General features: G+C 36.0%; 1 protein-coding gene across 1 annotated transcript in view; it reads right to left on the reverse strand.

Moving 5' to 3' along the window:
* The window catches only part of PIWIL4 (piwi like RNA-mediated gene silencing 4), a 1,045,202-nt gene that overhangs the window by 864,770 nt on the left and 166,558 nt on the right, over positions 1-13,874 (reverse strand). Inside the window, exon 4 of the mRNA XM_044072628.1 lies at positions 7,338-7,463. Coding sequence (XP_043928563.1) covers positions 7,338-7,463 — 126 coding nt within the window. The remainder of the gene's footprint in view (positions 1-7,337; positions 7,464-13,874) is intronic.

The raw sequence follows: 13,874 nt of genomic DNA on the forward strand, positions 1-13,874 counted from the left end.
ATCTTTGACAGTCAGGCATGAGTGTAGAAGAAGGCAGGAGTGTGGCACTGAATCAAGAGAGATGACAACAGTTAACATGATACCCTGACGCCATGTAGAAAATAGGAAAAAGGGGGCTGATGGTAATGATGATTCATTCAAAAAATATCTAATTAGAGCAGAACATTTTGGTCATGGCTAGAACACAGACCTTGACAAATAATATTTTGTACAAACGTACGCTGAAGTTCCAGGGAAACATGGTAATAAATGCTTCGCTAAGATGTGCAATGATACATCACAACAAGCACGCACTTAGCAACGAGGAGACACCAATCAGTGGTCAAGAACAAAATCACACTTACATAAGCAACAGATGCCCCAAGCTGGGAGTGAACTCATGTTATGACCACTGCTACAATACTAGTGCCTCTCATTTAAAGATACAGCATTAAAATCGGTCAAGAACCTTGACTACAACAGCCAGGAAAAAAGCTTTTGGTAAAGAACCGATTTACAAGAGAAATGAGGAAAGGAAGCCAGATGACTTCTAAAATACATAACTATGACTAATATTTGATTCTTTCTGGCTTTAGTATTAAGAGCTGTAAAAGGAAGAACTTTTATAAGTAGCTGAGTTTATGAATTATATACAGGCATAAACATTTCCTGTGTTACAAAAATAATTCTCTTTAGTATTAACAACTTTGTTATTAATATTTCCACAGTAAATACAACTGCAGCAACTACCACAGGAGAAAGATAGGGGGCATGGCTGATCTGAGCTTTTGCTCTTTTACAGCTACAACATATAATATTATCTTTACTATCTACTGTACATTTACAGGATATGCATACGTTATGTAGAAGGGTAGCTGTAATATGTGTCTCTGTGCAAGTATGTCCATAACTTAAAACAGAAAAAAATCATAAAAATCCTGTAGCTTTTTTTCTTTTTTGCTGTTTTATAGACTTCATTCAAGTAATTATAAGGAAACGCAAAGTAAACGTAATGTATGAAGGTGTTAAAGAAATTAGAAACACATTATTACATACTGAAACGTCATATGTATCACTGAGATCCACAGGTTTAAACAACAGGTATTAGGAAAATGGTTTTATTATTTAAATTATTTTTTTAATATTGCATTGGCACTTTTTTATAACAGTTTCACTGTCATTTGTTGCTGACTGAATGTTCAGGTCTATTCAAGGGCTGTTTTTTTCTTGTAATAAACTGCTTTTCAGACTTGATTTTTGTTGTATATATAAAAGTTTCCTGCTGCTTATGAGAAGAACATCTGAAATGGTACCCTAACAAGGGCACTCAAGTTTCATTACAAAGGTTTCTATTCTCTTCTCATTCATATGCAGGATATGGAAATCAAACCGGAAGGGAAGCAAAAAATAAAGACTGCAGCTAAAAGTGCCAAAAAAACAGAACAAAGGAATAACATTTATACGTTGCTGAGTTCATGAAATATATAGAGGCATAAACATTTCTGTGTTACAAAAATAGGTCTCCTTAATATTAACTCTGAAAGGATACCCTAACAAGGGCACTCAACTTACACTGCACAAGTCTCTCTTCTCTTCTGCATTGATATGGAGCATATGGAAATTAAGCAAAAAAAAGACTGACGCTGCAAGTGTTAAAAAAAAAAAAAAAAAAAAAAAAGAAACAATATAAAGAAAAAGGTCCAAAAGAAAAGGGAAAAAATTTGGAAAAGCCACAAATATAGTGGTAAGTATAGAAAACTCCTGCAACAACCTCATGTTGACCAGGATATGATACAGGAATGGTTAAAGAGAGGTGAATTGAAAGCAAAAGATGAAAGGTTAATAATGGTGGCCCAAGATAGTGGGCTACATACACTCTAGCTTACAAAGTCCATTGAAAAAGTGACAGAAATAGACAAATGCAGGTTCTGTAAAATGCAACAAGAAACAGTCGCACTTCTCACTGCTTGGGGTGATACTCTCATGGCTGAAGTTATGTACACTGAAAGACATTTAATGTGGAAAGACTGTTGCACTGTGGATTGTTCTAACACTATAATACAGAAGACTCGAGGAAGCATTGTCAACATGAGCCACACAACATTAGCAACAATGATGAAGTTTATATCACATGGGATCATCCGGTTCAAAAAACAGATTTAATAAAACCGGATACAGCAGTCCAGTAAAAAAATGACAAAAGCAGTGTTGCTCATTGAAACAGCTAAAGTCAGTGATTACAGTGTCTTATGTGTATTTTAGTTCTTCAAAAAACAAAAAAAAAAATAAAAAAAAACATAATTTCATATAAAAATATTCTAAAAAATAAACTCTGAAAAAGAAAATGCTCTTTTCCCTCATTAATTTACAAGTAAGGGTATTGGCTGGCAAAAGTGCCCATAGCCGCTCTTTGCCTTTGTAAGAAAAAAAAAATGGGTGAACAGGAACACACACATTACCCTCTAGAACAATTTCTATTAGCGAGCAAAGGAAATCTATTCTATCCGATTTTCACATATATATTTTCTATATTTATATTTAGTATTCATTAGAATTTTAGTTTTTATGAATGTTACATAAAATATTTAAAAATAATGACCAAAATAGCTGCAAGTAGTTCATTATCATATTGGTTTATTGATTAATTGTCCTAATGATTTCATTAGAGAAACACTATATAAGCACTTTTAACTGAATTTGCTGTTAATAAGTTTAAGTTTTTTTTTTATGCTCAGAAATGAGTTTGGCTTTCTATTCTTCTTGCTTTTTTCTGATCGATCTGAAGGTCTGAAGAGACGTGGAGCTGTATACTTTAATCATTACTGACTTATTCACAGACTGGTTCGATTGTTTGGATCTGTATTGATCTGAAGGTCTGAAAAGACGTTGAACAGTATACTTTAACTATTATTGACATCCACTGGTGGTATTTTTGTTTTTTTTATTATTTATCGTATTGGTCTTTATACCCACAGTGGTACCCATGGCTGATTGATGGGGAAGTAACCGGACAATAACTTGGAATTGCGCTGTAGTGAAGAGATTCGAAAAGATGAAACTCGGTTTTAAGTTTGCATCCGCCAAAAGGATTTATACGCCGAGGACTGAGGGTATTGAAATGCAGACTACCGGCACTATCAAGAAGAGACAAATTGACTTGTACAATGACTTTAGTAGTAACGTTGTAGAGCCACGACTTGATCGTTTAATTGACAATGCCCACCTCTTTGAAAGAGACTTCTTGAGCAGAAAAAACATAAATTGTTGAGAGATACTAATGATTTTTTTGCATGGCCAGGTCTTTACCTGACCTAGGAACAATAGCAATGATGATGGTATGATTAATAATGTTTAACACATCTGGCATAAAAGCTACAGATAGTGGTACTTCTAGCAGTAATGGTCCAGTAGTGCGTAGTAAGATATACAGCACACAGAGTGGTACTAGTAAAGAACAAGAGACACCTAGTCCTTTCCCAATAGCAGAAACATACCAGGCATTAACAGGCAAAATGAACACTACCCAAAAAAAGAAAAAAAAGGGAAAGGATACATAGTGTGGATCTCCACACAGGGCCATTAGATAGGTATGAACTGGAAGTTTTAAATAAGGGTTTGTCTTTTATCCCTTCTAGACGGAGTAGTTTAACAGATACTATTTTGGATGTTAAACTCTTTGTGAGAAATCTACAGCTGAAAATGCTGTTTTCAGATACTAATCGAGGCAGACTAGAGCTTTGCATGATCTAATGAATGATAGAAACATTTCCAGTAGACCTGCAGATAAGGGAGGTCCTATAGTCATATTAGATAAAGTTTTTTATGACACTAGTATGATTGAAACGTTGAATGATACACACTATTATAGCCCTGTCACAGATCTAGAAGTTCAGGATCTTGTAGCCAAGGTATATAGCACCCTTATGATTTGTACAAGCTGGGTATGTTGGACTCTCAGTTATATGAGTACTTTTTAATAGAGAGCCCTATGATCCCCGTCATCCAAGGTCTACCCAAGGTCCACAAGGACCCTATTAATCCTCCAATGAGACCTATCATCTCTGGTCGAGGATGGGTCACAGAACATTTATCTATTTTTATAGAGAAAACTTTAAGACCGTTTGTAGACCTGAATCAGTTTATACTTAAAGATTCCAAGCAGTTTTTGTTGGATTTTTATAAAGCGACCAAAGATTTGTCTGACTACCAAGTACCAATAATGGTTCCCATGGATGTCAAGTCATTATTTACTAATATTCCTAATGTTTAAGGTTTGGAAAGTATTCAGACATATCTAGCCTTACATTCTGATATGTCATCGGATAGAATAGATTTCCTTTGCTCGCTAATATAAATTGTTCTAGAGAGCAATGTGTTCCTGTTCAACCATGACCTTTTCTAACTTTGTGCCAATAGCCGCCCCAACTTGGTAATGGCTTTATGGGAAGAGCAGAAATTCTTTCTTTGGAAGGGTACTTTAGAAGAACTAAAAGGTTTGAGAAAATCAGAATATTGACTTTCTTGATGTATCCATTTGGAGGCTGGAAAATGGACAATTTAATACAGGTGTGCACAGAAAATTATGTTACAAAAATACACTTCTGCATAGAAACAGAATGCACCCTAGTCATATTTTTTCTAATATTATCAAAGGACAAGGTATCAGATTGAATGACTTTGAAGAAGAATTGAGTGATTTGGGTGCAAGGTTACGTGCTAGAAGTTATAAGTCAGCAGAAACAGAAAATTTTTTTACTCATATTAGAGATATCAGAACAAATAGAGCCTGCCCCATTTTCTCTGAAGCAGGAATGGAAGCTTACAAATTAAATGTTGATGTTGCATTTAACACAGCCAGTGAGCAGCAGCACAAGTTAACTTTATTTTCACTCTCACATTCAAACTGATTAAAGGGATTATTAGTAAGCATTGGGATCTACTTACAATAGATCCAGAAATTAAAAAATTTGTTGGAGAACAGCAATGTTAATGCTAACTGTGATACTAAGAAAGTTAAAAGAAAGGGTGAGGGAACACCTCTATCAAATTCGTATTAAGTCTGAAGTTAATGCATTATCTAAGCATGTATTACAAAATAATGCTATGCATACTTTTAGGTTTTCAGTACTATGATCTAGAGAATTACACTGAGCAAGCAGAAACCAAATGGATCATCAAGTTACAAGCTCACATCTTTCCTGGGCTTAACGACAGGATTCCCTTGAAACCTGTTCTCAAAAATGGAATACAAAGACTGAGGTGAAATAATTGTACAAATTATTATTAAGTTTTTAGATGTGTATTTATCTTATTTATTTATTTTATTCATATATATATTTTCTATATTTATATTTAGTATTCATTGTTCATTGTACTAAGTATTTGCTTTTTAAATTGGTGTTTCTTTAAGGAACATTTTATCTTATTGGTTTATTGATTAATTGTCCTAATGATTTCATTCGTTTATGCAGAAACTGAGTTGGATTTCTCAGTTATTCTTTGCTTGGATTAGTATTGATCTGAAGGTCTGAAGCTATTATTGACTCATTTACAGCCTGGTTCGACTGCGAACAGTTACCTTTTAAATAATAATAGCACATTCACAACCCTAAAGTATGATACCAAAACATGTAACCCAGCAGGTGGAGACAATTCTGGGTACACTGTCGATGCTCAGAAGGGCATCCTTGGTTAACAACAAACACTGAAACAATAGTGTTTTCATGAACTTTAGTTGCACCCTGAAGCAGGAATGGCATCCAGTCCTGCCCATGGTACTGGATACCCAAAAGACTTGGAAAAATTAATTTGTGAGACACATTACCGATAATAAAATAAATGTATGACTAGTACTGAGTCAGTGCCTGGAAGCAGTAGAGATGGAACTAAACACACAAAAACACAAATACGTAACAGTCCCCAGAGTCCAGTTCAGGTTGAAGATCAGGTGAAAATACTAACATGGATGCATTTAACCATCCTTTCATACTTTTCTGATACTACCCTCTACAGGCTATGCAAAAGAAAGAATGCAGTTATCATACAAGCTTACTGGCAGCAAGAAATTATCTGCTGGGTGTCATAGTGTTTCAGTGGTTAGTACTGCTGTCTCAATATGCAAAGATCTCTGGATCAGTTGTCAGCTGTACAGCAATCTCTGTGGCTCTCAGTATCATCTCTGTAAGGTTTACTGTGTGTTTCAGTCTTCCTACACAGGCATTTCAAAGATATGCTGTATGTGAACTGGTATTCCTCCAAATTGTCCTTAGGCATGTGTGTTGCATATGGGGAAATCTGTGTGTGTGCGTGTGTCTGTGTGCATGCATGCATATATATATATATGTGTGTGTGTGTGTGTGTGTGTGTGTGTGTGTGTGTGTGCGTGCATGCATATGTGTGTGTGTGTGTGTGTGTGTGTGTGTGTGTGTGTGTGTGTGTGTGTGTGTGTGTGTGTGTGTGTGTGTGTGTGTGTGTGTGTGTGTAGGCGTGTGCATTCCATGACAGTCTTTCATCCTCTCCATTGTTAGTGTCCTGCTTCTTCTCTACTGAGTGCCATGATGGCTTTGACTCCACGCAACCCTGAACTAGAAAAAACAAGTTAAATGCAGAACAAATAGATGTACGAATGAATTAATGAGTGAGGCAATGAAGGTAAACTAGTGACTGCTTGGATATTTTTCCTTTATCATTTTTGCCCACTGTCTACTAACCATCAAGCCTCCCTCCAATGCGACAGGGCCCATTTAGTCCCTGTAGAATAGGATGTATCTCCCACCCCTGCAGATGGAATTGAGCGGTCACAGGAGAGATGTCATTCAGGCAGGCATGAGGGTGTTTTGTAATTTTTGCCATCATTCCACCAAGATGAAGCACTTCTGATGGGCTATCACCATCCCCCATGTGGAAGGGCATGCAACACACAACACCATAGAGGCTCATAATGCCTTCCTCACGTGACAGCATGCTTCCATACAGCCACCCTGAAGGCCATCATCCATCGGTGGCTTGGTAAGCCTAATGTAAACACCCAAGTCACACATTTTTTCTGACCCCTTCTTCCAAATGACCTATTCAGGACAGTGGTGGTTTCTCCCCACCTTCTTCCTCAAAATAAGCATGTCGCCCACTCTTCTGTAAGTTGCATCAATCACTTGAACTGCTAATTGATATCAGGTGACCTGGATCATAGTCAGGGCTTCATCTGTATAAACTACTGAAGCTGGCAAGTTATTGTTTAACCAATGATCTAATGGAAGACAATTTAGAGGAAGAATAAAGCTGAAAATGACAAAATAATGATGCAAAGGAAAGGAAAAATGGTACCATTATCATATTCACATGTGAATTGAATACTTCACCTTTTTTGTCATCTTTTACATGTGCCATGGTTTCTCTAGTATTTATTCCCAGATCAAAATAGTTACGCCTCGTCATTCCTCCTCTCTCAGCAACTGACACTGCTTGCATGCCAGCTGATACAGTAGCTGTGAAAAGTTGCAAGAGAAATATGACAGCACAAAAAACATGGTGATACTAATCACTTTATAATCAAGCCTACATTCACAACCAATAAAAAAGCCATATCAAATAATGATTGATAAAATATGTAAAGTTATAAATGTATTTCAGATTTTGTGCACTTACCTCACACTACCAGTCACTCACACTCCATTATTATCAATTTATGCAGTATATCATCCACTGAAAACAATGTCACACAGAAATTCTGAGACAAGCACATCTTCTGACCTTGTCACACATATAAGTATCACTAACACTTCACTATCAACTTCTGTTGAGACAGCATTTTCCTGAGTGTATGGTATTTTCTCCTACCTAAAACGATGTTACTTTTTGAAGGAGACAATGAAAGTTAGTTTTCATTTCTTCACTTTTGGTGGAAGTCTGCAATCAGCTTCCAATGTTTTGGATTTTGTTTGAATTTAGTGAGTTTTGTGCTGGTGAAATGGGATTCAACACCTACTAGTACAAAAGCATATCTCTCATCTCCCCATCTGGCAATTCTGCATCGTACACCAAGAGTGGGTTTCTAGCAAAAGTCATATCAATGTTTCAGTGAGAATAACACATTTGTATAAATGTAACCTTGAATGAATGGCTGATACCCTCTCACTGTGTCTTGCTTCTATTTCCCTTAGTCACAAAAGATCCTAACATTTATTAAAGTTAGATGTCAAATTATATCTGTTTTAATAAGTATCATAACATGTACTTTCATAGCACAGCCAAACCCACATGGCAACACTAAAATAAATTTGTCAGACCACATAAAAAGAGAGAACATTTCATGGAATGTATCCCACAATCTTAATTCACCTTAGGGTTTTCAAATAAGCCAACAGGAGAAGTAACTTCACATTGCCTCCATTTCAAGGAACATGCACGTATGTATGTATGTATGTGTGAATGTATGCATTTATTTAACTTTGTAAAACAGGTAGGTGTGCTCAGTCAAGACCCCTTTTAGCCACAAGCTGAGACATTAGGCAAAGACAGCATACTGTTTAGTCACAGTCATTATAGAAATTACTATATACTTCACATAAAATAGTTTACAATGCAGAACACCCAAAACGAATACATAATATGAACACAGAACACTGAACTGATAAGTTTATTATAGATATACACACATCTGAAGAGCCAGTAAACCTGGCAGCATCTTTTAAGTATGTCACAGTGTCAGTGGTACAATAAGCAGATCAGTTAGATGGTAATATAATCATGTCATCTGCATACAGTGTGCAGTTGATGGTGGGTACATGCAAAGCCAGATTATAAATAAATATGGAGAAGAGTTCTCAGTCCAAGGCTGTGCTTTGTAGGAATACAGGTCTGAAATTGCCTTAATAATAAGTGTTTCCAATGAAAACACTGAAAGTTCTGCCTGTTAAGTAGAAGAACAAACTGATGAAAGACTCAAATAAACCCAGTTCTGTTAAGGTAAAGTAGGAAGCTGCAGTCCACAGGTTCAAGAACTCTGTTAATGTCACTGAAAATGGCACCTGTAAAGTTTCCTTCCTCAGTGGCTTCATAAATTCTATTAGTCACTGAGTAGACTGATATCATAATATTATAACCTGGTCTGACACCACACTGGTCTCTGTCTAAGGGGATGTATTTTCTTAAGTTATTTACAAAACAGCTTGGATTGTTTTCAAATACCTACTGCTTGTCCTTAGAAAATTGGTGCTTAAATGGGATCAAAAAACTATCATCTATAGCTATATATATATATATATATATATATATATATATATATATATATATATATAAAGTGGACAGTGACCTAACTTTTGACCAGCATGTGTCTACTGTTGTAAGAAGCTTATTTCCTACTGCACAGTTTATAAACAAAGGGAGTGTGTCTAGATCAAGGGATGTCATTGTTCCCCTTTAGTCAACCCTCATTAGGCCAATAATTGAATATAATGCTTTCTTTGGCATGTATCTATCCAGACACAAACAATAACTGGAACACCCACAGAGATAAGGGATACAAGGCCTAAAAAACGTTTCCTACATGGACCAACTCCTAGCCCTGTCACTATACATGGTATCCTACAAACTGCTAAGAGATTAAATGTGTCTGGCATACAAGGTATCCTCCAACCTATTAAGATGGACTTGATGCACATCAGCAAGTCAAATGGCATCAGAAATACTTGGTCGAGGGATACAAACCTTTTCTGCAACATCAACAGAATGGTTTGGAGGGACAGGTATATTTCAAAGAAGATACCGCTGCTATGGAACAGATAAAACAAAGTTCATCCCTGTCCATTTTCAAATGCAACTTAAAATCTATGGATGGAAACCAGAAAAACTATCCCAGGGCTGCACCCATACTGCAAATTGATAGATGCAGCTCCTTTATCACATGTATGGGTCCCCTCAAATTATTTAAAGTATAGTCCCAGTTATTTTTATTGAGGTAATATATAATTAGTGGGATGGGTAAAGCCAATGTATAACCAAATAGGATAGGTTATTTCAAGCACAAAAAGAGAGATTTGCTAGGCTTAAGATAGCCTGCAAGGGCAGCTAGCCTAGTACTTTCCTATGAACCTACAAATGAATTTATACTGCCAGATGGATATTTTGCATGTTGGGGTGAGTTAAGGATCGCTTGTCCTGTGTGAGCAAATCCACTCTATAAAGAGTTTCTGGTAACTGCTCATTTTCAGATGCATACGAGGGGAGAAACAGTGTTGTTTGGGCTATAAGGGAAGCATCAAGTCAGTTTTGATCTTTAGAAGAGCTCTAGATATCAGAGAAAATGAGGAAAGTCAACATTCCCATTCATGAGAAAGAAAATGCATCTGTTTTACAGGCCTTTTTGCATGCTATTCTGGAACAGAACTGGTTTAGTCATTTATTGGAATAAGAAACAAACAGGTCTACTTGAGAAGTTCCCCACAGATAAAAAAATCTCCTGAAAGACCTCGGGATGTAAAATAAACTTGTGAGATCTATACTCCATCTGCTCAGCTCTGACAGAATGTGTATGGTGTGCAGACTGAAACTTTTCTCTACCGACAACTCCAAAATAATCATAGCTTGCAAAAGGGGTATGCCTTTGTTCCCCTTATTTGCTTATGTATCACATCACTGTGCTGGTGTCCTCAATCATTAATAGGAGTCCAGAACTAGTCTATGGCTTTGATAGCTTAGATTAAAGTCATTAACTCTTTGAGATCTCTCTATTTGCTCCCAAAATGATGTTCCCAAGTGCCCTGGATCTTGATGCCTTGAGAAACTGCCTCCATGCAAAGTCTGAAGCATCTGCCATGGCTCACTGAGCAGGAGTGGAAGAGAAAATGGAAGTTCTAGGTTTAGCCGACTTGGTTGGCCCACCACAGGAATTCCTTCTTGGTGAAACTGAGCACTAGAATTTGAAAAGACAGGGGGCGAAGATACTGGAAACAAACTGATAGGTTCCTTTAGAAAATCCTCCTCTGTAATCTGTCAAATGAGCACATCAGAATGGATAAAAAAATCCATCTAGTCCAGAACTGTGAGGAACTCCATTGTTGCGGGCATATTTTGATGGGACAGATTCAAGATGTGAAGATGGAAATATAATATTTGGTCTGGTGGGAAATAAGCAATGGATAAAGAGATGTCAAGAAGGCACTACAGAAATCTGCAAGATGAGTTTAAACAAGACTTTTTTCAGATTACATTTGAAACCCAGGCTGCTGAACAGCTGAATATTGAGGGTGTCTGGGACAGAGGGAGCAGAAATGAAGCAGCCATCCAAATTGGGGAAGATACGAATGCCCTAAAGTCTGCAAAAGGCAGTGACTGAAGCAAGGCACTTCGTGAAAACTCTTTCAGCAGTGGAAATATCAAAGAAAAGTTGTGCAATCCCAATGTAAAGAATCCTAGATAACACCTTTACTCTTTGTGAACTGTAATGTGTATGCAGATACCTTTGAAGTAGACAGCAGCCAGACAGGTCTTGCGAAACAGAAAAGGAAAAATAGTTTGTGAAGGCAGCCTTCTAAATTTTGGAACCAAACCTTTGAGAGATCCAAAAAAGGTATCCATGAGCCTTCCTTACTGGGAACCTGAAATACTCTTGAAAAATAGCCTTTGCCTCTTTGGGGAAAAAGAACTGCTTTTATCACCTCTGTGAAAGGTCTGACAGGATTTGAGGAAATAGATGGATTTGTTTTTCTGAAGGAGGGGGATCACCAACTGAGATGAAAGAGATATCCACTGTAGTCTGCAACTATTTATTTTTATTTTTACAAACCAAGCAAATCAAGTGATGATACACACCATCTTCCTTCAAGTGGGAACCAGATGTTTGGATGAGTATTTATAAATTCACCCCTTGCATGACTGGCCAAGCTCTCCCTGAAAAAACAGGTACAATCTAAAGGTGGTAACCGGCAAGTCGTAAATGATTGCAAGACTCAATTGCCTCGTATTTCCTATGACTTTTATGATTCCTATGAAACTGTCTGTTTCCACAAGGTATGGAAGCAGGAGAGATTGCCAGCATCTTGTGTAGGAAGGCTGGGGTGAGTTGCTGAAGGGGGGCATTGATAGTGTTTCAGATTTCCCTCTCCTTTTTGTCATCCATTTCTTTGACATCTTTTTTCTTGAATTGTTGTTCGGTATATTTTTGCTGGTATGATTTAAAAGGCTTTTAAAAAAAAGGATAGGAAAAAGAAGGGCAATTTCTTTGGTATTTCGGAACAGGGGACAAAAATATTTGTTTGACTCACTGCATTAACGTTTCCCTTTCTTCCACTTTCATTAGTACTTCAGCTGAAGAAGATCCAAACGAACAGTCCCTATTAAGAAGTACATTCAGAAAAAATCTTTAGGAGCTGTCTTGTAGACAATTAAAGTTTTATATAAATATGATAATTCATTCTTAACACTGATATTATTATATAGAATTCCAAAAATCCAGTTTATAATTTTTGGTACGGTTTTGAAGGATGAGTTATGTATTATTCTAAACAGATCGTTAGTATATGCTGTGACACTCTAAAGAACCGACCAATCATTAGGAGATAGGCCATAGGTTGACAATATACTTTGTGTGTTCAATGCTTATTGGTTTTCAATACATTGCAACCAACAAAATAGGTTATTATTTTCCCATAAACCAAAAATCTCTCTATGTGTTTTATCAGGGAAATCCCTTGTAGTAGTAAATGGTATTAAAAATCTACGCCACAGTTTTATATCTAAATTTGTGTTAATTAATTTTCTAAACACATCAAAAATATTGTTTATTAGTGTTAGTTTAGTTAATTTTGTTGTACTATACTGTAAATTTAAACTTAATAGTACCATATCTTGTTATCTTTGTCAGTTACCAAAGCATTCTTTGATAAATAATTTTCATTCATTACTATAATGGAGTGTAACTGTTTCCAATTGGAAGAGTATCTAGGATTTATCCAGTTCATCACTATTTTAATTATAGATGCCTTTATATAAGTTTCAATCTCTGGGAATTTTAACCTCCCTTGTTCCCATTTTCTGATATGATGAGAATATGCCACTATATTTCTTTTGGGGTACCATAGGAATTTCATCAGAGTTTAAGTGATTTCTTTAAAGATTTTTTTTCTGGTGGAAGTATAAGGACTTGTGCTATATATAATATTTTAGGTAACAAAACCATTTTTATCAGTTGTAACCTGTCATTAAATGTTATAAACAAATGATTCCATTTGCTTATTAATGTCTTAATTAAGTCTATAACTAAAGGGTTTCAAGTATCATTATCAATGGAAGATAAAACAAGCATTTTATTTTCAGATAAACTTCTTACTCACAATTCTGCAAGATTTTTCATTAGAAATTTCTACACAGATCCTTTTTGACACCTGAGAAACTCTCAAAAATGAACCCTTCAAACAGCGAGTTATGTTGGAGATGTCATCTATCCACTAATGCTGACCGGTCTCAAAATTTTATGACTGCACTAATATTAAACCATATTGGAATGAGATTAACAAATTTCTTCAAGCTATCTATATTGATATATTTGTTTTGACAAAGTCTTTAATTTTATTGAATGTTGTTAATAGTAATAATATGAAGAAAGATTACCTGTATTTGTTGTGGACAATGTTAGCAATAGCCAGAAAATGTATAACTAGAAGATGGAACTCTAATGTAGCACCCACAATGGAGGAATTCCTATCATCACTGATGAAATGCATACTAATGGAGAAAAGAACTAAAGAGTTAAGAACTTTTCCTAAGCCACTGGTTAATATCCCGTGGAGAAACGTTTTTAATTTGATTGATACCCTACAGATGAAACCAAACTCTTCCTAACTATCATAGTTTATATATTAACTTATTATTTAACTACAAATGTTTTTATCTGAATCCTT

This window comes from Protopterus annectens, chromosome 5.part0 (assembly GCF_019279795.1).
Source record: "Protopterus annectens isolate FY-2018-M chromosome 5.part0, PAN1.0, whole genome shotgun sequence".
Taxonomy (NCBI): domain Eukaryota; kingdom Metazoa; phylum Chordata; order Ceratodontiformes; family Protopteridae; genus Protopterus; species Protopterus annectens.